This window comes from Molothrus ater, chromosome 7, assembly GCF_012460135.2.
Source record: "Molothrus ater isolate BHLD 08-10-18 breed brown headed cowbird chromosome 7, BPBGC_Mater_1.1, whole genome shotgun sequence".
Taxonomy (NCBI): domain Eukaryota; kingdom Metazoa; phylum Chordata; class Aves; order Passeriformes; family Icteridae; genus Molothrus; species Molothrus ater.
This window is the reverse complement of record NC_050484.2, coordinates 17,117,587-17,140,989: the sequence shown is the minus strand read 5'-3', so window position 1 is coordinate 17,140,989 and position 23,403 is coordinate 17,117,587. Positions and strand designations below refer to the sequence as shown.

Below are 23,403 nucleotides of genomic sequence, written 5' to 3'. Positions count from 1 at the left end.
GATATTTATTGTACCGATCCGAGCAGGAGCCCCATCTGGGAGTAACCCGTCTATTTACTTTCGGACTAGCAATAATTTAATGCACGGCGTTAATTCTAAACCATGGGTCCGGCGGGGCGGCGCACCCGAAAAGCGGCCCGGGACCCCTCGCCCGAAGCTCCCCGCCGCCAGGCCCGCGCCGAGAGCCGCCCGACGGCCCCGGCGGGGACGGGACCCCAGCCCGACGCAGCCTCAAGCCCTCGGGCCAAGCCGGAGAAGAGATCCCGGCAGAGCCGCCCGCCCGCCCGCCCCAGGAGAGCCGCCGGGCCCCGCTCCGAGGCCGGCGAGTCCCTGCCACGGGCCCTGCCCTCCCCGCCAGGCTGAGGGAACCACCTCACGGCGCCGCGGCCCCCACCGCCCGGCCCCGCAGAAGGTTAACCATATTCCGCGGCTCTTACGAAAATAAATAAATAAATAAATGAATAAGTGAATAGCGATATCGCTGGAGCTGCTCTTACCTCCATCCACGGAGCGACAGCACCTCCTGCCGGGCCCCGCCGGCTCTGCCGAACGCCGCGCTCGGCCCGGGGCGGTGGCGCCCCATGGCCCCGCGGGCCGGGGCGGGGCCGGGCGCGCGCAGCCGCCCCGCGCCGCGGGCCGTGCCCGTGAGGGCAGCGGGCAAACAGCGCCCCGGGCCTGGCCCGGCCCGGCCCGGCCCATCCCCCCGCTGCCCCGAGCGCTCCGGCCGGGCCCCCTGTGGCGAGGGCGGCCCCACCCTCCCGCAGCCGGCCTCTGGGCCCCCGAGGGTCGCTTCCTTACCAGCTGGCCTAGGGAAGGTACCGGGAGTGAGACAGTGCCTGCACAGCCACACCAACCTTCCCCTGGTAGTCTAAGACAGATACATCCAAAATATCATGACTTTTCTGCCCGTCTCTTCCTATGCGAAAAGGCAGGATACACTGTTTAACTACATGGAAAGGAGTAAAGTGAAGAGCCCACAAAATAGCAAACAGCTGTGGCTATCGAGCTGTCCAAGTCTTCTTCAGGTGGGAGTCAATTGCATTGTAGCTGGCAGGATTCCTGAGCCAAACACAAAACAACTGGGGAGGCCCTTCTTTGAAACGGAGGCACCTTCCAGTTATTCCTCTTTCCTGCTGCACTTAACACAAAAATGTTCATACCTTTTCCCTTATCACATTACTCTGTTTTCTCTTACACAGAGCTTTTGTTTAGATTGCTAAAACAGGCATTTTTGCAGTCTCCTCCTGTTCTTTCTAAATCAGAGCTTCCACACATCAATATGGGGGGCTGACTCTACTGCAGGGGCTCTTTAACTCCCAGCTACTTCAGCAAGAATGCCCAGAGCAACCTAATGCAGACACATTGAAAAGGTGACATCTCTTAATGGTTCACCCTTTCAAACTCTTCACATGCACTTAAACGATAAGCCAGGTCACTTTCACCATGTATTATTATACTCTGTGCAGTGCTGAAAATCTTCTGAGTGAAGTGGAAGTGGACTGGTAATAAAAGATAGTCCCATTTGTCCTGTGAGTGAGGAGGGTAAGAAAGTTGCTGGAATACTGAGCACAGTGACTGTTTCACGTGTCCACTAATGAATGTGCTTCCATCTGCCATCCTGAAAGAGCAGAGAAGCCTTTCCTTTGCAATAAAAACCTTGTGAAGTGTTGCCTTGTGCATTTGTACTGACTCAGAACTCTGAAGAAGATGGCAATTATTACTGGTTTTAAAGAATAAGGTATTTTATTATGGAAGTTCATCTTCATAACAACATATGCAGAAATAGACTGACAGTCACTAAAAACACAAAAAGGTTCATGAAAACAAAAGGATGACTATTTACACTAACTTACTACCCCAAACAATGAAATACCTGAAGCAGTTGAGGCAGTAAATATTCCTTTCATGTCTTGAGAGATTATTGAACAATAACTTGACATTGTACTGACACATACCAACAGGGGTTCAAGATGTTTAGATAGCCCTGACCAAGCTGTACACTGCAGGAGGCCAGAAAATGTTGGCTATACACTTATGTGAACTATGTCTCTCTGTTGTTTTAACTCATAAAATTGATCTCTTACAGGGAACTTTAGGAAAAATGTTTCAGTATGAAAAAACCAAAACCCTCTACAAGACAATGCTTTGATATCTAAAGCAGTGATCTTATCCAGAACTATCTCAATTGCTTTCTCTGCTCCCCTGCAGTTGCATCTAAAGAGAAATCATAGATGAAACCAAGAATATCACATACTGCTTTCAAATATTTTAAAATCCTAAAATCAAGTTTGTGAATTACTGCATGTATACAAGAGGTATTTGCCAATAAGCATATTTCGACAGTAAAAAAATACCTTAACGTTTATACCTAATTTACAAGTATTCCAACACAATAGAATTGAGCCATACACAAAGCTGTTGGCTCTGTGTAGGAAATGCTAGTTCTAGAGGTTGGAAAATGAACAGCAGTATGCAACTGAGCCCTTGTTGAAAGCTATTCATCAAAACCCAGAGAAGTTCTGGTTTGCACCTGTCCCCTATACTATCTATTTTTTTTCCTCTCTCTGCTTCTGCTTCTACTGCGTCTGCTCCTTTCTCTGTGTTCCACTTTACTGCACTTGTCCCCATGGCCTTCTCTACATTTTCCCCTCTCTCTGTGCACATCTGTGCTGGGGCTTCTGGTGTCCTTTTTGCTGTGCCGCTCTTCACCAGGGCTTTGACTTGGACTTCTTCTTATGTGCCTTTGCCTGCAACTGCTGTGATTTGAGCACGGGCTTCTCCTGCTCCCCTCATTCATGTTTTGGCTTCTACTATCCTTCTCCTTTCTTTCAGTGTCTCTCGTGTTCGTGCTATGGTATCTGCTTGTGGACTTTCTTTCCCCCTCACAGGAGTTCCATTTGTTGTTCTCTGCAGAACTATCTCGCTTTAAAAGCTTGTACTTCTCCCTGTCTTTGTCCTTGTTACCGTGACTACTGGAGAGATCTTCATAAAGTTTTTCCTTCCTCGTTTTTGCCTTTCCTTCTGAATCGCTGCTGCTGCTAGCCTCTGAAAACTTGTCTTTTTTTCTTTTCTTAGAATCCATCTTCTTTTGTGCTGCTTTATCTCTGCTGTCAGTCTCACTGTCACTGCTGCTTACTGAAGTCTCACTGGAGGATGAGGAAGAGGATCTCATCTTATGTTTCTTGTGTTTACTTTTGCTTTTTTTCTTTTGCTGCTTTTTCTTCTTTCTATCTTTCTTTTTCTTTTTCTTCTCTAGACGATCCAACTTCCTTTTGTTTTCAAAATAAAAGAGTGGCACAATCAGATATGTTAAGATACACTAGATTACAAAGTCATTGTCTTTCAAAGTTCACTACTTCTGATGACCTACACAGTAAATACATTCATTTTTATAAAAAAACATTGAATTCTTTTCCTTTTTCAGCAAAGTGTAATTTTAAAACTTCTAACCTGCATTACCCATAGTATGTAATCCACAACTGCTCCCTCAAAACAGGAATAATATGATTTTTTAATTCTTTAATTTTCAAAAACATAAGTAAGAGATGTCAGTTTGGGCCTTGTAACTAGGAATAAAAACATTCAGTAGTGCTTTCTTCCTCCTTGTCAGGCTGCTCTGGAGACTTCAGAAAATCATTGCTGCTTTTGTTTGTGTATTTTAAAAAAGCATTTTGAAAATGAAAAAATGCAATTAGTATTCACTTTCTATTAATGATGAAAACTGAGACTAAAACATACATCTTTGAGTTCTTTAGGCAAATAATAGATATTTCCAGTAACCTCTTTTTTCACAACTAGAAACTGACATTTTCTATCTGTAAATATACAATATTCCATCATGCTCATGCATACTATTCGACTACTTTCATGTAGTTTTTATTTTGCTTTCTGTATTTATGCTCAGGAAATCAGTGAGTGAATAGTGAAACTGCTTCCAGTGTATTAAAAAAATCCCTTCAGACTAATAAAGCCTAAAGGACCCAAATATTTACTAAACTTCAACTTCTAAAATGTAAAAGATTATAAAAATTTCAATGTGTTGGGCCAGCAGAAGTTCAAACAAAAATAACATTTTAGATTACTCTATCTACATACACATTCCTTACTTAAAAGGAACATAAAACACGTTGACTGTTTTCAGAGAATTATTACATATGTGAATACCATATGTACCTACCTACTACCTGCTTAGCCATTCACCTTTTCCCCCCTCCCCTTCCACTCCCCACATACGTGACATCTTTTATCCTAAAAGCTTGTTTCATCTGCATGCCTCTATGGGATCTACCTGCCAGGCAGTTAGTATTTTTCATTTTAAACATTTTAAGATTATTTCAGGATAACATTGCAAATGAAGAGAGAAAAAACGTATTAGTCACTTGGCACACAGCATCACTTGGATAAAAGCAAAGCATGGGAATGTCATTAACTCAGACCCACAGGGAGCAGTAAGCTGCAAGCCCTGACACAAGCACAGGGTGCAGCTGGGCCAGCCTTGGCATTGGGGTACAGAGTCAGGTTCAATTCAGCCACAGGGCAAAGATAAACTTTGTCAAGTTGTAAACCAGTGAACAAGAGCACAGAATTTTTTATCACAAGAGAAGATACTGTCAACAACAGAGTGCAGAATAGTATTTTAAAATAGCAGCACAGCATCTCTAGTGAGCCAATTAGTATTTCAGTAACCCAGTTAAACTAGAAATGAGCCCCAGTCAAAGGCATCAAAATTAGATTAAAATAAAACAAGTAGGTTAAAAATCATGCAACATAATGCCATTTGTGGTCAAGTGTATGTTAAACTAAGCTGATTTTCTTCTGCACTGATGGTGCTAAATGGCACCAAAAAGTTACAGTGGCAATCATGGATGTAGTCAGAACTACTGGTGATACATATCCCCTCCACTAAGTACCAGACCTACCTTAGAAGTTTCTGTTTTTGTTTGGTTGATAGTGATTTTAAAAATTCAACTTCTGGATCATCATCTCCTTCACTTGTAACAAACTCCTAGAAAAATGCAGTAAGACCTTAGCTTCTTATAGATAAAAACAATATATTCATTCAGATTTCTGTTTTAAAAGTGGTGCCCCTATATACCTTATTTTTGCATAGACACAAATATATTTGTATTACTAAGTCAGCCTCAGACGCTGGTTAGAACAGAATACCCACTAGCAAGTGAAAAACCCTGACATTGTCTCTCAGAGCTGAGTAGGTGTTATAATGTGGGGGCTATACAACAGGAGTTATTACGAACACATGAAAAAATCACTGCTAGGGAAAGAAACATTTCTCAAATAGTTAATAAAAACGAGCTGATTTTGAAGCCCACGATTCCCCAGGATAAGTCACTCCATTGTTATCATGCTTGGATGAATAGGTAAGACACTAGTCCTGCTCAAACTCAGAGTAATTTAAGCAAATTACTTTTCTGTCTCGGTTTAGTCATTAGGAAAATGGGTAACACATCTACTTCACTGTTGTGTTATTAGTCTTTAAATGTGCACAAAGTCTTCTAGCAATGCAAAATACTGTAATCATATAATCTACATACAGTAACACAATCAGCAAAGCAAAACTGCTTTGAAGACCCTGAATTCCTCAAATTAAGTGCATCTGGTACACCACAGTTCTCCACAGCGATGTTTTTAATTTTAGCCATACTCAGAAGACGAAAGAAATAAAGATTAAAAAGCTCTTACAAAGAAACCCCAGCACGCCTAACATAAAGCAAACATACTGATATCAATATTATTCATTTAACAGTGTCCACAGGCTACATTTTTGGGGGTACATAGCTTTTTTAAAGGCAAAGGCACATGTGTCTGTGGCGACACAATGAACTGCTGATTTACTGAAGATTTCAAGACCAGCTTGTGGTCATCCCCTCTTTACTAGTGGTTTGACTATCCTGCCATATGAACAAAGGTTACTTCAAGGAGTGTATATTAATCTTTCATTTTACACTTTTATTCAAGCACCTCAATTAGTAATATACTTTGAGCAGTCTAAGTAAAGGCAATTGAACCATTTTCACTCCCAGAAAAAAAACTGGAACAATAGTGAATCAAGTAAAAAAAAAAACCCTTCAGATATAGCATTCCTGGCAGTAATTATTTGTGCATACTGCCTCAAACTTCATCCAAAGGGCAGCACTGTATTACAAGTATGCAGCAAAAGCCCTAACGACCCCATTATGAAAAATTCAATTTCTAGTCACCCAGAAGAGGGATTTAATTTATTATATGTGGTTTAAAAAGAGTAATTTGTGATTCACCATTCTGTACAAAACAAAGCTGGAAAACTAAGTTTTCTGACATTTTTCTACTGGTATAGCTCTTCAGCTTTCCTATGGATATGCATATTTGAAAACATTAAGTAACAATTCACAAGCAATCACATTTAGATTTACAGACATTTTCAGCTTACTGTTAAAAAGATATTACCTGTGATGGATCATTTGCGGTCAAGTTTCTCCCCAGTACATTTTGTTTCAGTGCAAACCCACTGTTTCTCATCTCCGCTATTAGCTCCGAGGGGTGCATTGATGGCCCTGTTCACAAAAATCACAGTTTGAATGTATCATTTATATCTCTCTACCTTTTTTGGACTCCACAGTAGGAATTCAGTTGAAGCTTTGTTAAGTAAAATCACAGCTAAATCAACTCAATAATCTTCTGCTGAGCAAATAATCAGATATGATTTTCTAAAACAGCAGTCTGAAGATTCAGAATGGAAAATAATTGCATTTTTCTTTAAGTACAAGGGGATTCTCTTATGTAACTTTGTCATGTTGAAAACAATATATTAGAAAAGTCTAGTAATATATTTTTATTATAGTCAAAAAGCAGAGGAGATCTAAATAAAGCATATTAAATAAGATTCAAGTACCTCCTCTCCTTTAGAACAATGAGATAATGCTCCTCTAATATGTCACTACTAACTCATTTTTCATATGACACAAATCTTTTGAACTTCAGTGTAAAAAGTAACATTAGAAGAATACATATGGAATATAAAACCACATGAAAAGTATCAGTGTCCTTACTTATTCTAGGGATTGCCAAATATATGTAGCTCTAGACTATTATCCTCTCAGAGATTTCTGGTTTTATTAGCTTAAAAAACATGCTATATTTTTCATTACAGTAGGTGTTGGCATTAGGCACATGATTTTTTCTTTGCAAGAATCTAACAAGGAGAAAAATATGTATTATGAATGTATTATGGATCATTCAGACTTGACTGCATAATTTACAAACCTTGTAACTCACTCTTATGCTTTAGTTGAATCCCTGTGATCATCATAATGTTGTGTACTTGTCTGATTAGGTACTTTTCTTCACCCTAAATATTCACTCTCTTGTGAGGTCACTTTCAGTAAATTTTCTTCCCAGTTCCTTCACTAACCTTACTGTCAATGAACTGTGTAAGGTAAATCTAAATTAAAAGGAATGTAAAACAGGGCATGGAGCACACATTCACTAGTACTTCAGTAAACTACTGTAAATGGTAAGATTAATTAGCCTTATGAAATGTACTGATTCTGCTCTGTGGTTAAAGACTTTCTTAGTTGCAAGACTGATAAAACTCAGATTTTTAGTACAGACATGTAAGGAAAAATAAAGTGAGATTTTTGCTATAGAAAATATACGGAAAGTAATATAGCACTTTCTCAAAAGAAGGAACCTTTTTCTTAGTTTTCCTGTATAATATATTACATTACAGAAACAAACAGGTCTACATGTAAAGCAGGAAGAAATAAAACAAAACTCTGGAAATGGTTTAAGGAGCCCCTGCATTAATGACATTCTTTTCACAAGTTCCTTATTTTTCCAGGCAAAAGAATTTTCAAATGAGATACCTTTTAGTCTTCCCTGGAGTTTACATTTTTCTTAAGTAGGGGGTTATTTCCCATCGCCTCTGTACACTACACAAAGTGCTTTTTAATTTTATGTGTTACAGTGTAAGCTCACAATTAATGAAGGTGTATAGGCCTCAGTGTCTACATTTTGGCATATTTCAATTTTCACACCTTGGTGTGCTTGTCGAAATCTACTCTGGCTGGAACACCTACTGACAGAATTTGGCACCAGAAGAGGCCTTGATTTGAAAGTCCATATAAAACAGCCATACAATTCAGTCAAAAACCCTGTATGAGGAAGCCAAGGGGAGACAAAGCATAGAGTCATGAGAGATTTCTCCACACCAAAAAACGAAAACACTTGACCAATTCAAGCCTAGAATACCTCTACTATTCAAAGGCAGTTCCTCCCTATTATTCAAAGAGCCACTGCCTACAGAAGTAACTAAACTAACTTCTTAATTATTCCTCTTCAGTGCTTCAGCATTGTACACATTTTGGTGTGTATCCAGTACCTAATTGTTCTCATTAGTGTGATTATATCAATAGAGAAATGCAACTTGTCCAAATCTACACAGCAAACTTGCTAAAGAAGCAAGACAGAAGCCCTAACTTTGTGGGTCCCTATGAGGACTATGGTCAGAATTGAGACCAGAGGGACATGAAGGCACATTAGCCTTCAAAACCACAATTCAAAATTATTTTCCAGAAATAATGGCATTCTTTGTGCATAGCACGGCAAGAGGCAAGCAAAATAATCTTTTATTTTTTAAGAAAAAGCATGTAATGAATGCTCAACACTGATTTTTGTGCATCTGTTTCCTTGTATATTAATGATGTCAGTGAGAAATTCATAGCTCCACCTACCGTATTTCAGCTGCTATCCATTATTACCCTGATAAGGACAGTTACCAAACTACTGTTATTCCTGTTTTGTGGACGTATACAAGCTGCATCAAATGCACCCACAAAAACTTGAGACTAAAGTTTTTTAATAAATAAATTATTTCTGTTTTGGTCCCCCTACAATTGTGAGGGAAACAGTCATTTAGGTTCAGCCAAGCTTGTGAGGAGATGCAAGAATCTCCAAGAAGCTTTATTAAGTATGCTATTTTTACTATAACTAAAGGTTTTAGAAAACACTAGGAAATGAGATTCAGAAAATAAACCAACCCCATAAATGGAAGTAGGGTCAAAACACAATCCTATTTCACAACTCTTGTGTGTGGAGACCCCAGCCAGGCATGCCATGGGCAGCTGTCCAGAGTGGTTGATTATAGAAGACACTTCCTTGCAGTATGGCATCTTTACAGTTTAAAAACCATTAACGTTTCTGAGAGGATGAAACAGATTAACCTGCTTACACTTTTTTTTAACAATGATGCCACTGACCTCCTCAGAAGTTCTGCTGCCCAATGACAGCAAGACATCTGTAGAGACACAGTAGGGGAAAAACAATCTCTGATCTGGAAGTGCAAAGAGACTGTTTTCTACCTGGTTACAAGTCCAGGCTGATAAGTTCAATCAGGACATCACGTTTGACAATGACTGCACAGCTTAACTGCAAACCTCTATTACTGCCTACTTGCTGCAACGGAACAAGAATCAAGAAAATGTTAATTCTCATATAAACTCCTTTGCTTGGAATCAAAGGAATTAAATGCTTGGTGACTGTCTTTTCCCATCCATACCTCAACAGACTGCTTTTGATCTACATTTTAATGATGTTGATAAGCAGATGTGATTTTCTTTGAAATATCAGTGACAGGTTGAGGTCTCTCAGGATTCCTGGGCACAGCTATTTTATGTGACAGCACTGAGGTGTGTAACATGCTTCCTTTTGAGATGCTTTTTCACAGAGTTCTAAAAGATGCCTAAATCCGTGAGTAAACAATCACATTCTCATTTCCACATTATAAAATATAATAGGGGATTTCTCCTGGCTAATGTAAATGGGAGAGACAAAGCCTGTAAAAGAAACCCTAAAAACTGAACCTCACTTAACAGAGATTTGAAAACAGCAACTTCTCCAGAGTGTCCTTGGCTTCCCTATTAAGCAGTTAAAGCTTAAACCTTGATGCCAGCAGGTTGCCTGGTAACCCAAAGTGGTCAATCTTTTCAGCCTGCCTTTGGCTTATGACCACAGTTGTGTCTTCACCCTCCACGACCGTCAGAGAAAGCAGTACTGGGTATACCTGGCAGCCCTATGCTCCTGCTGAGTCATTAACAGTAAAACAGATGGTAGGACTGAGCTGAGAGGCTCTCAGTTGGCTAAAATCTTTGGCTATGATGATAGCTTATTATTCTTGAACAGCACCCATCACTTGCAGACTCACTCATCAGGCACAAAAATCCTTTACATGTTATGAAAATCAAACTCCTCATACAGGCATTCCTTACAGACTTGTGAGACAGCCTGAGAAGAAGCCACCTCTGTGACCTCATGCAGGTGAAAACATCCTGAGATATTATACCATGAGCTGGCAGAACTTTAGATACAGGCATCTGATAAAAATAGCTGATTGCTACAACTTCTGACAACTAGTCCCTCAGCATTCTTTCATCAGCAAACTAAAAATAAGTTCAAAGTTACAATGTTCCATCATCTGTTTCTTATTCTTCCTGAAACAAGTCAAATAAAGTACCTTGCTATTTTTGAATATGACTGTTAAGGTTATTTTCTGAAATTTGCATTTTGATAGGAAAAAAAAAGAAAAGGGAAAAAAAGATCTTTAAAACTTTCCCTGATGCTACTCAGCTAAAACTAAACCATTTACCTGCTTTAGAACTAATTCATAGTCTTGGAAAAACTTTTTGTCATATAGCATGATTAACTGCTTGTGAATGTGACATTTATTTTTATGCATTAAGACAACTGACAACTTCTTATATTTTCTGTAGTTACAAGTACTTAACATTATACAAGGGCTTGCACAAAAAAGTCTCCATCCTTAAATAGTTATAGATTTTTAAAGAGTTTTTTTTTGGCTACTGCAATTCTCAAGAAATAAAAGTTGTCACGCAAAGAGGTTACAGTTTCTTCCTGCTTCTTACTTTCCACAGAAATTCTTACTGTACTAATTCTAATTCTGTTATCTTCTGTTCAAGATACTATTTAAGGATACAATTTAGATAGCTCAGCTGACTCAAAGAGTTGGGGCACAAAATCTAGAAATTCAAAACATACAATGAAGTGTGAAGATCTGAGTCTTCACAAAGCACGACCCGAGTACAACCTTAGCTTGACAGCTTTTGAGGCATCTCTATAATACCTGTAAAATTACATAAATAAAAGAGATGTAACTATTTCAATATATATCAATTACACTGGATTGCAGAAGAATATCATATTAGGATTTCCATAACATATTGTAAATTTGCTTTTTTAGAACAAGGAGCACTCCCAATTTCTCATCACATAACTGACATGAATTAACAGAATCAGTTCTGCTTCTATTAAGCCATCAGGAAGGGAATACAGTTCTGGATTTCAATTCCTTAAGTGCCTGCCTTACAGCAAGCTCTTCCTGCCCCACACCTGTCCCAGAAACCAGAGAAACCTATAGCTGCAATAAATTTCTGTTCTGTCTGTACTTCTCTTGATGCTACAAATGCAGAGGGCATGCAAGACTCTTGTTTCCAGAATGTTTTCTCTAGGAAGCATGGGCACCCTTAGGAGAGCAATGCCAGCTGTAACACACCATCTAGCAGGCCTCCATTACAACCCACAAAGCACATTTTTTCTAATTATTCAATATGAGGAACCAGTATGCTAAAACACTTTTGTCATGACTATTGTGATTAAATACCACATTTTCTGCAATAGCTTCAGTGGCAGTGAGGACAGACCATCAAGTTACATTTGCCAGTATCACAAAAAATAGCAGTTTTACTTCCACCTACCCATGATGCAGAGTCTTGACAATATTTGCCCAATTTACTGATAAAAGCTTTCACTACTGTCACCAGTGCAGATAAGCAAACTGAATTATTCTTTACAATCAATCAAGTTTTAAATGGATTTTTATAGTGGAATATAAATGGAAAGCAAAGACATAAGAAACAATAACACTGTAATCTTTGGCAGGGGAGATGACAGTAAGCAGTTTACTTACATTGTGGCTGCAGTTACAGAACTATATGATATTTAACATTGTATGTTTTGTTTTGTATTCTATGTATTGTTACAAAATTAATAGAGTACACTATTAAATAGAGTACACTATATAAAAGTAACTGGAAAATGGTAGAAAATTCTGGAAAAAGTAGGTTCTTCATGGTGTCATTTTAATTGCAACTATTTACCTTTATTTTAACTACTGCTGATTTTGCATATCATCAAAACAGTATTTAGAATATGGCTTTTAGAACAAGCTTTTCTCTCTTTCTGAAAATGTGTTCTGGCATGGGATGTCTTTTAGTTTACAAATGTGATCATTTTTATCTAAAAACATCACCATCATCACACCATCACACTTCTGACTTGTAAGAGAGGTAATTTACATGAAAACGTAAACATAGCACACTTGTGTATCTGCTGTCAATTTGCCAGTATATGCCATGGTCAGTAAACTCCATGCTACCATGCTTAAAACTTAATTTATGAATCAAGGACAAGATACTCTCAAGGCTTCCCTTTTATTGCTACACATTTTTTGTTAGCAAAGTAGGCCTAAAGCATGCTGTCACCAACCTTTCTCCTAGGCAGCCTGGACCATGTGAGGCCATAACTCCTCTAAACTGCAATTTATTTATGGTTTTCTACACATCAGTGGTACTAAAGCCATGCTTTGCTGTGGAAAAGTAGATAAATAAATACCTGCAGAGTACAAAAACACCTCTTTTGAATTAACTAGGTTTTGGAAAATATTCTGATGGTGGGTTTCAGTCTAGCACACAACCACATGAAGGATAAATATACTCTGAATGCAGAATGCTACCTTTTTTGGGTAGTAGCAAAGACATAACCTATGATACAATGCTTTGTAGGTCTTGCTTTAAAAGAGAAATTAACTTTAAAATTAGAATAGACAGTTGTGTCAATACATCCATATACTTTCTTGTTCTGTCCATCGAGTTTTCTATGGCTTTTGTTAATATGGAAATTGAGCAAAAATGGAAAAAAATTACAGATTGAGCTTAATCACACTCCATAGTCTCTGAACTTTTACTGAGGTTGTGATAGAGAGGAGAGTAGGCACTTATTTTATCTACAGGACAAAGAACTATAATCAAAACTATGTGATCATGACACACAGTAAGTTCATGCTGCCTCCACTAATTCAGAATCAATCATCTTTTACTGATAATTTTTTCATCTATTTCAGAGATGAGTGCATTCAGACCATATTTACACTTCAAAGCAACTGCTGCAGTTGGCATTGAGAGAAATCAATGACTAAAACCTCTGGCTTTTAATTAGCTCTTCTTCAGAGGGCCTGCAGTTTAACTGTATTTAACACTTTAGCACAGATTTTCGGTGTAATTTGCCATGCTTTTGTGATATGGTATTTCAGAGAAACCTGAGTTTCCTTTTTACTTTTTTGGAGTAGTAAAAGCCATTTAATATTATCAAACTGCTATTGGAATCCATATTTATCGCTTAAATGCTAAGCACAAGATTTCTAATAGAATCTGTATTTTATGCATTCACAACAAATACCAAGGCTTTTGAAACATAAATGGAGGATTATTCTAAAATGTGACAGTTCTTAAACTATGTGAAGATTTAGTTAAGGTTCCTACTGTTCACAATCAAAGGTCTCAGCTGCAGATCATAAAGGAAGGTTTCACACACTGTACATTTCTACAGATGACCATTTATACAAATATTCACAGTTAATATATTCAAATACCTTTTCTTGGTTATGACAAATTCAAAAGGACATTTAAAAAAAATTCCTGCATTCCCAATACAATGCAGACTTTTCTCTGTTGGGAAAAAGGTACCGTATTTGTCACCAGGAAACTGCAGTGAGATGCAGACATAATGCAACATAAATATAGATTTCATTTTTTGCTGTCTCCACCTGGCTGGTAATTTCAATGATTACTCTGGAAAGGTATTTCACCTAAAGGCTTAAGATCAGTGGAGCACACTAAGTCACAGACAGATGGAAACAATGCCCACACTTAGTTTAGGGGCACTCAGGAGATGAAAAGAGAGGGTGCAAACCCAGAACTGGGTAGTGAGTCTTTAGAAGGCTGCACCTGCACAGCTATACCTGGAGTGGCTTTCTCTTGTTAGACCATAAGAAACTAGATACACATACACAGAGCTCCATTAGAATTTTACCTTAATTTGCCTGAATTTTCTGGAAGGTAAGCACTTTACAGTACTTTTTCCTTATTAATTCCACAGCATGGCTCACATATAGAGCCAGTCAGCTGTAAAAAATGCAAAGTAGTCCACAGCAGAGGATGCCCAGCACTCTCCAGGCTTAGCTCTCATAGGCCAAGAGTGCAAGAACATCTTATAGCCTTACCATCCCACTTCTAACTATGCTGTTCATAAAATTGGAGACACTAGCCTCACTTCCTAAGATAGGATACCTTTCTTCATAAAAAAGGAACAGATACTGGGTTCCTTGTTCTAAAAACCATATCATAAAAGTTGTAAGCATTCAAGATTTCATAGCTTCTCAGTAATCCCTCCCCCCATCTGCCCAAACCATCATTGAACAGGATAGATTGTTTGCAGGAAAGAAGGGAAATGAAAAAAAAAATTCAGTTTGTCTTAACTTCACCTGACCAAGAAAGTCACAGGCAATTTTGAAGTGAAATAACAGTATTACTTCAAAACACTTTGCACAGGACACCTAATGATCTCTGTTCCAATCAAGTTAATGGCTTTTCAGGATTCACAAAAAAAACCTCACAAACCCCAACAGATGCTCCTGGTTAATGATGAGAAAGGATTGTAAAAACAGGCAAACTTTGAGATGCTAGTGAGCTGTTTTTTTTGCTGGTATACATTCTGTATTTTCTACATGCATATATACACAGTGGCACGTAAAGTCAGAAGCACAACTGGTATTTTCATCTGGAATGAACTTTGAAAGTTAGGATTTTATCAGTAAAACACTCTGTAAATCAGTTTAGCCTAAAGAAGCATTTTGATTGCCTAATTTACCTTTGTAAAGGAGAAGCAAATCTTCTAAGTTGGTCTCTGTAAGCCTCACAGCTGGAACATTGGAACACTACTTTGCAGTTTTCAGTGATCAAAGTTACTTTATATCTAAAACTAAGAATTTCATAATAGAAATAATGCAACACCAGGGGGTGCAGTTATCATGCAATAATTACACTCCTGGGAGATTACAGACAAGGCTGTACCCCAGGGGTGTGATTATCCCATGATAACCACATCCACTGAAATTGCCTTATTGAAAAAATAATCTCCAGTCACTGGTGAGATATTATTCAATAGGTGCTTTTTAATGGTAAGATTATTTTTTTTTGTATGAATTACCAGCTAGATTAGTAAAATGGTCCCAGAAGCAAAAAAAACAAGCCACCATGCCCAAGTTAAGGAACTGATTGTACCTATTTTTGTTTGCTGAAGCAATGCAATGTATGTCAGATCTTGAAAGACAGCAGAAGACAGTTCTGTGCCACAGACACCCTCTGCTCTGCAGCGGTCTCGCTAGAGGAAAATGAAGGCTGTGACTGGTCTTTGCACACAAAATATTCAACACCAAATCTGACACAGCAATTGCCAACCAGTTTTGTGTGTCAAGAGGAACATTACAATGTAGTCTTCACATCACATTAGAAGACAGCTATTCTTCTGCTGAAATTACAGAATCACAGCTTATAGGATTTATGGCAAAGAAAAAGCCTATATTGGACATGATGGGGGTGGGGAAAAAAATCTTGGTTAATAATTCTTCTTTTTCCCTATGGAGAAACAGAGCAGGAACTTTAGCTAAGTCAACTAAATCAGACATGAGTTTCACTTTCATTTATTTGCAGTCAAATGTTTCCTTTGATGCTGAAAAAAATAATGAGTCCAAGCAAGACATTTGTTTAACTCTTTCTGAAGCAGGAATAAATTATAACAAAATAAAAACTGAATTTGTATCGAGGCCTGCTACAAATCTTTGACAGGGAAGCCAGACCATTTGTTAAAACCTACTTCTGCAGAAATCAGTGATGCCAGTGTCCTTAGCACACCAGATTCAGAACCATGAAGCCCAATGCTCCCACAGCCTGACTGGGCAGAGATCATCACCAGCCAGGATGCTCAGCAGCACATGGACCAGAGCCTTCCAGCACTGTACTGATGCATGGTGTGCCCTAGCAAGGGAGAGTATTTGCAAAGTTGGAAGAATTCTAACCTAAATTTAGCTAGGGTAACTACCACGCACTGCCAAAAAAAATTATTCCACTCAATTTGCATGAAAAGGATGTAAGATTGACTTCTATTAGGATGAAATGATTATAAATCAGAAGAAATAAAGCACTACCAAGTAAGTTAACTTTAAAGCAATACAGCTCTTTACTAAGAAAGAGTATTAAAAAAATCCAAAGATTTGCTCTTAAAAAAATGTTTAGTTATTTAGAACTTAAATTTGGTTCTTGTAATACAATTAATTTCATAAACTAATTGGAATTCTTGTACATTGACTACTGTACTAAAATCTTCCTCGTTATATCTGTATTTCTTAGCTGTACCCCCTTTCATTGATGAGGCGATATTTATATTTCAATTTCCTGAAACACCAGCTAGAAAGAAGTTTACCGCTACTTTCTAAACGTGCCAATACTTCCTAACCTTTGAAAGTACTATATGCTCTAATAATTTAGCCAAACGTTTTTCAACTTTTTGAGAGTTCATTGCAAATGTGTTTTTACACATTAAGTTATTAAAAAGTCCGGTCAAATAAATTTAGCACACATCCCAGACCTGCTGTATACTACCAGTAATCCCTGCCTATCCTTGAAATCCCTATTCACTGCTCTGTTCAGAGACGTGTTTTAACCTCTACATTTTAGAAATGAACAAACAGCTTCAGAAAAATTGAACGAACTCTACCTTACCTTAGAAGCCAAGTAGTTTTGCACTTTTTTTTTTCCTGTTGCTGACAACCACAAGAAATGAAAACTGTGGACTATTTCCATGGTTTTTACCAGCTTTCTAAGCATGAAGAGACATGTGGAGGAGGGGGTGCTTGGGAAGCAATTAATGTGCAATTCAACTTGTTTCAAGTGCAAAGGACTTTTTTAAATCATCAGTTCACAAAACACAGAACAGTTTCATAAAAGGATGATCTCATTAAAAGTCTCTGTCCCTTCCAAAGTATTTTTTTCTGGAGTTCTAGCCATTGGCTGGACATTTTTGCAGTACTACAAAGCAATAAAAATTAATCAAGAATTTAGTCTAGAAAGCAGCTTAGGAGTGCATGCAATTACTGATAGAGAAGCAGGAAGAAAGAGAGCTTGAGGAGGTGTATTGCACAGAACAACAGAAGGTTTTTGGAGGTGGAAAGAGATGCAGCAGAGCCAGCTGTGGATCTGCAGCACTGTAACAACTGGGCTGAACTCTCAGCAATGCAAAGAAATTGCTCCCATCCCAGCCAACACAGGACTACTGTCAGGGTTTCAACAACAACAAAAAACCTCATACTTTTTTAAAAAATATGTGGCATACACTTTAGCATACCATGTGGATGAATTATGAGTCTTAACAGAAGCAGTGAATTCAAGAATTTGTGTTGTCACTTAACTGCAGTGCTTCATTTACACATATTTCCAGAAGTCATCTAAGGAGTGTAACTTAACTTATTATTAAATCAGATGAAGTTTTAGAAAAGTTGATGAAAGGTTTGTATTCCTGAGGCTAGAAAAAGCAGAACACCTTTTATTTGATATTGTAATTAATATTACCACTTTCTCTAAGCCTTGTATTTGCTATTAAATCAAGAACTTTAAGCTTTACCTACAGTGTTCTTACATAGTTTCCCTGAAAGAAAGAGAAAGTAGCAGTATCATTACAGCTGACTATTCAAATTCAAGAACAGCTTCTTACAAATTATATACACAAATCCTGATCTGTCGCCCACCCCTACTCCCTAAAAATCCTTCCTCAGCCTACAAGAGTCTAAGCTCAGCATAGCAAACTGTCTTCTAAGTTCCAGAGTTGAAAATGAGAGGGCACTGGCACAGTCTGAGAACATCTAAGTACTTTTATACCATTTTCCTTCCTGCAAAATTCATTATATATGCTACATGCTTTCTTCAGGCTTAGAACGATGGTTTGAAAAGCCATCTGGGGGACATCTCTTCAAGTGGGATACACCCACAGCAGTCAAACGTTGCCTACACCTATACAGATAGTTCAGTAAGGTTTGAAACAAGCAGTCATTCTTCTACTGACACTGCAGTGTCTGTATTACACTGGAACGAATAATAAGGAATGCATATCAGGTTTGTGCAAGCACAAACAAGTAATTTCTGCTTTTTCAACCACACACCCCTAAAACTGACCCACATCATTTGAACTGAGGTGTGGATACTGAGTTCTGTAGCACAAAAGCATCTCTGACATGCAAGAGCTGCACAATATAATTCTACCACCAACAAATGCTCTAAGCACAGTTTTTTTCTAAGATAAGACTCATGCAAGAAAGTGATTTAACTTTATAATCAAATGAACAGAAAGGCTGAGCAAGTCAACTACAGGATGAGTAATACAATGGGATAATCATCAGACAATGCCTAAAAAGACAGGAGAGTAAGGGCCACCATTTCCTTTAACTCAACTCTTCTAGGCCTCATCCCAAAGAAACTATGCATCTATGTGACCCGAATCTGAAAAACAAGCTTGTTGGTAGCCTAAATACTTAACAAAACTAAGAGCTGCTTCATAAAACAGATAATCTGAATGAAGACAGAAGAAAAGCAGAAACCACGGAGAGTGTGCAAATCAATGTAATGGTATCCCTGCAAAACCCAATACACAACAGGTGACTTTAGAGCACAGCACAGCAAGGCTGAAAACTCATCCATGCTACCTGATGTTTTTTTAACATGCCCCAGTTTTAAGAAAATTCAAAGCATTACAACTTGGGTTAACTCACAGAAAAAAATGTACTGTAGGTAAAAAAAAATATTCAATTTGAATGTTTATACCCACTTCTTCAAGCATAATCTAGCACTAACTGCTGTGTGACTTCAAGTAACAGGAGAGCTAATAGAAGAAAGAAAATTGTAGCTCGAGAAGCAAAAAGAAGTCAGATGAAGGGAAACCAGACATTTGGAAATCTAGGTTTCAATTGCTTATCCACTTATACAATTGCATATTAAAAAAAAGCCCACAAACGTCTCCTTTTTACCAAGAGATTAACAAAGATATAATGATATATTCCATCTTATCTAAGCAGTTTGCTTAAATCTGAACTGACACAGTCTGTGTCAAGCCATTCATTTTTTTGGTGACATAAATTTTGTCATTCTGACCTAAAGTCTCATTGTAGCTTCTCAGTTTTAGGCATGGATAGGATCAAAGCAATACAGAATCTTTTTAAAATGTGTTACTAATTAGAAGATTAGGTCCCTGCAATATGAAATAACTAACTCAAACTTGTGGAGCCTACATTTGGAATTCACTGTTTTCCAGATTTCATCAACTCTCTGAAATATGATAAACTTAAGCCTTCTAAAACTAAGCATGATAAGCTCCCTCCATATATGTCTAATCAGAACTTTAAAAGCCATTCAATACCTACCTGAACCATCACTGGAGACTGAACTTGCATTGATTCCAGAGAGGCCAAACAAGGGACATTCTCGATCAGTGTTTATATGACCCCACTTGTGGCATTTAATGCATCTCACATTCCGCACCTAAAGGCAACAAAGCCAATTGACATCATTTAGTCACCAATGCAGCTGAACGTTTACAGAAATCTCTGTGTCATTAGGCATAAGAGAAGCCTTCAAACCCACTGAAAAAGAGGTGATAAAATTAAGAGAGTCCATGTGAAAGTTCTGCAGTCATACAACATTTGAAATACGCCCCAGGCACCCACAGAACGAAATGTGTGTAACTTGCCTGGATACCAAAGGGCTGATCTCTGATATTCATATCATCCTTAGCATATCTGTATACAAACACAAGAGAAAACAAATACTCCATTCACCACTATTTTTTAAAAGACATCATACACAAAACTACCTTTTGTTGATAAGTGTGCACCCATTTCAGAGGTATAATTCCTGTAAATGTTGTTTTTAATGCGTTTTCAAATATGGATGTAAAAATCAAATGAAAATAAAGCTAAGCTGGAAATAGTTCCAGATTAACAGGTTTTCCTAATGAAGTGTTAGGACATGACAAGATCACACAAGTGACCTGCCCAAAAATAGAACAGGGGAAAAAAGGGACAAAAAGAAAAGTATATGAAAAAATCCAGATATCTTACTTTTCTCGAGGAGCAACTTTTTGCCATTCAAATTTGTATTCTGTCTCTCCTTCTTGCTATAAAACAGAGAACATGGTAAGTTTGAAGAATACATTTTAAGCAAGCAAGAAGAACACCTAAAGAAATAATGTAATGAAATACCTCTTTTGTTTCCTCTTTGAATTTTCAGGAAGCATGCAAAGAAAATAAATGATGCATTAATTATATATGTAAAATCCAGATGGCGTTCCCCCCCAAGCTAAAGAAAAAACATTTTATGGTTTATACTAATCAATAGTGCAAATACTCAGGAAGTAGCTTTATATAAATAGAGTGCACTTACAAATAACCAACCTCTAGTATATAGCTTTAAATCCTGTAGATCCAGAATCACCTTCTAAAACTATGCTGGCTTGTTACACAAATAAAAACTTCACTTTTTGCAAGAGTAGCAACAATACTTATTTTTAAGATATTAAAAAGAAAATTTAGCAATAATTGCTACTTTGAAATTCCATTTCCTCTAAGCTTAAGAGATTACTATTAGAGCCTCTAAAGTTAAATAATTGCAAAACCTGGTCTACAAGAACGAGTCTATCCAAGCATTTCCAAGTGATTTCATGCAAATGGGAAAGATGCATTTTAAAGGGAACAAACACATTTTCTCTTAGAGGAAATAGATTTTCTTAGTTTTTCACTTACATTCAGATCTTGTTAAAATTAAGGGACTGATATGAGTGTCCACCAGGTATTTAGAAACTTCCATTTATGACACTACTAAGCAGTCACAGATTCACCAGACACAGGTCAGGCAGCACTTTTGACTACTGAATTTCAGCATTCATTATTTTTGTAACTTCTGATAATTAATTTCTTGCTCTGGTATTTCCTATGTTTGACAAGCATCAAGCTGAATTATGGGCATAACTTTTAAACAAAAGCAACCTGCTACTTCTGTAAAGGAAAGCAGGCCAAAATACAGGTTTGTGCTGTCTGAGTCATTGCCCTGGTAAGGTCCAGTCCTCCTCATCCGATGGCTTTGTAATTGGCTAAAGAAGCATCCTTGGTTGAGGACAGAATTTATGGTGTTGCCTGGAAAGATATTTATCTGGTCTTCTCTTCACATTGAACTGTTGCTTAAAAAACTCCCAACCGTTCTTTTTGAAAGAAATTAAAGCTTTGTGAGATCAAAATTATTACACACTCTACACTCTATATATATATATATATACATACACACACGTATACATATCTATTTATCTATCTGTGTCTGCAAAATCTCACAGAAAGAATTAAAAAAATCACACATCCTATCATTATCTCACCATGAACATGTTATTTTAAAATAAAATACATTGTGTTTGTTTCTTCAGAAGGTTTTTAATTTGCAGTACTATCTGCCCACAATCAGGAAATTGCAATACCTTTCTTTGCTCCAGGTGGGGCCTCATACATGAAATTAAGACCATTCTTCACACGCTCATCACCCATAAGCAACCTAAATAAAAAGGGCAGTTGGAGTGTTACACACAAAACAGTCACATTGGTAACGCTCACAAAAAAAACCCAGTATGAAAGTGTTGGGATAACTAGCTTTTTTTCATTTGATAACGTGAGTAACAAAATCTGAATATCAAAAAACCTGAGAGACGAGTCAATGACTTTGCATGATCCACTGTGTACAAAAATCACACATTTCAATCTCAGCTGAAAAGTAGTATGAAAAGTAGAGTTATAAAAAACAGATTTCTGTGTGATACAAATGTATTATTATTTGAGGTTACTGGCTGTTCTGTGAAATGTAACATATTTGTAATTAATCAGAAGACAGGCACAAACCACTAAAGAAGTTTTTGTGACTTCTGCTTAATCAGACATCACTTAATGAATCACTGCCCTCTACTACTACGGTCAATGGAGACAGTACTTCAAATTGGTCACAGCAATATCACCTGCACTACCATGAAAACAAGACAGGAGGAAGAAGGGAGCAATCTACCAATTCTCACCTATTATCATAGGATTCCTGTTCTTTCAGATACTGTTGCATTAATTCTTCTTGTTTCTTCTTATCATATGAGATTTTCTGTTCTGCCATCCATACCTAGTTAAAATAATTAAGCTTCCACTTAAATACAAAAACTATTACAAAATATATTAGTATATAAATAACTAGCTTACCCAATTGAAAATGCTTAACAAGGGATGATCACCATTCTAATCGCATAAAATACATTATTTTCATCCAGTATTTTAATAAATGAACTTCCCACAGCACTAATTTTGAGAAACTCCAAGTTCCAACAACACTTACACGCAGAAAAGACAGGAGAAAATTTGCAAGCTCAAAGGGAAAAGTAGGCTCAGAAGACACCCTGTGGGTGCCACTGTCTTCCCTGCAGCGACCCTTGCTTGGTGAAGTCTCGGCAGACCGCAAGCCCCAGGGCCCCTCTGGGGCTCCTGGCATGGGCCACGGTCTGGAGAGGGCAGCTGCACCCAGCTCAGGCAGGTATGAAATACTGGGAAAACATGGGCACATCGGGACAGGTGGGCTTTTCCTGGACGGGCTACAGCGCCTATTTGTTCTGAGAATCAGGTGTTGAAAAGCCCAAGCCAGAAAAATGCGACAGTCATACACACCCGGGAACAAGAAAACCCGAAGCTTCAAGTATTTCTTAACTATTTCGCTGCCTCCTCCTTCCTCTGTGCCCCAGCCCCGGTGCCACCCCAGGGAGGTGAGGAGCCCTGCTCGGTGCCACCCCAGGGAGGTGAGGAGCCCTGCTCGGTGCTCGGTGCCACCCCAGGGAGGTGAGGAGCCCTGCTCGGTGCTCGGTGCCACCCCAGGGAGCTGAGGAGCCCTGCTCGGTGCTCGGTGCCACCCCAGGGAGGTGAGGAGCACTGCTCAGGCCGCTGCAGTACCGGCAACCCGTCTCCGCCGTGACACCCCCGGCCCCTCTCACCTTCTTGATGTTGGACTTGGAGGCGGGGTGAAAATCCTTCTTGCACATGAAGTTGGCGAACGACTTCCCCATGGCGGCGGCGGCGGAGCGGGAGCCGCCGGCCCCCACACGGACAGGCACAGGGACAGGCACAGGGACAGCGGCGCTCCGGGCCGGCCTCGGCCGGGCCTTCCGGGT

General features: G+C 38.6%; 1 protein-coding gene across 1 annotated transcript; it reads right to left on the bottom strand.

The window, feature by feature from the left end:
• Positions 1-1,724: 1,724 nt before the first annotated feature.
• CIR1 (corepressor interacting with RBPJ, CIR1) lies at positions 1,725-23,401 on the bottom strand. The gene is made up of 10 exons (XM_036387001.2): positions 23,227-23,401; positions 22,276-22,370; positions 21,691-21,764; positions 20,429-20,442; positions 20,288-20,343; positions 19,918-19,966; positions 19,592-19,709; positions 6,445-6,551; positions 4,920-5,005; positions 1,725-3,269 (listed from the first exon to the last, which is right to left on the bottom strand). Exons 1-10 carry the CDS (start codon positions 23,296-23,298, stop codon positions 2,543-2,545), a joined length of 1,398 nt encoding a protein of 465 aa, XP_036242894.1. The 5' UTR covers positions 23,299-23,401; the 3' UTR covers positions 1,725-2,542.
• Between the last annotated feature and the right edge of the window lie 2 nt (positions 23,402-23,403).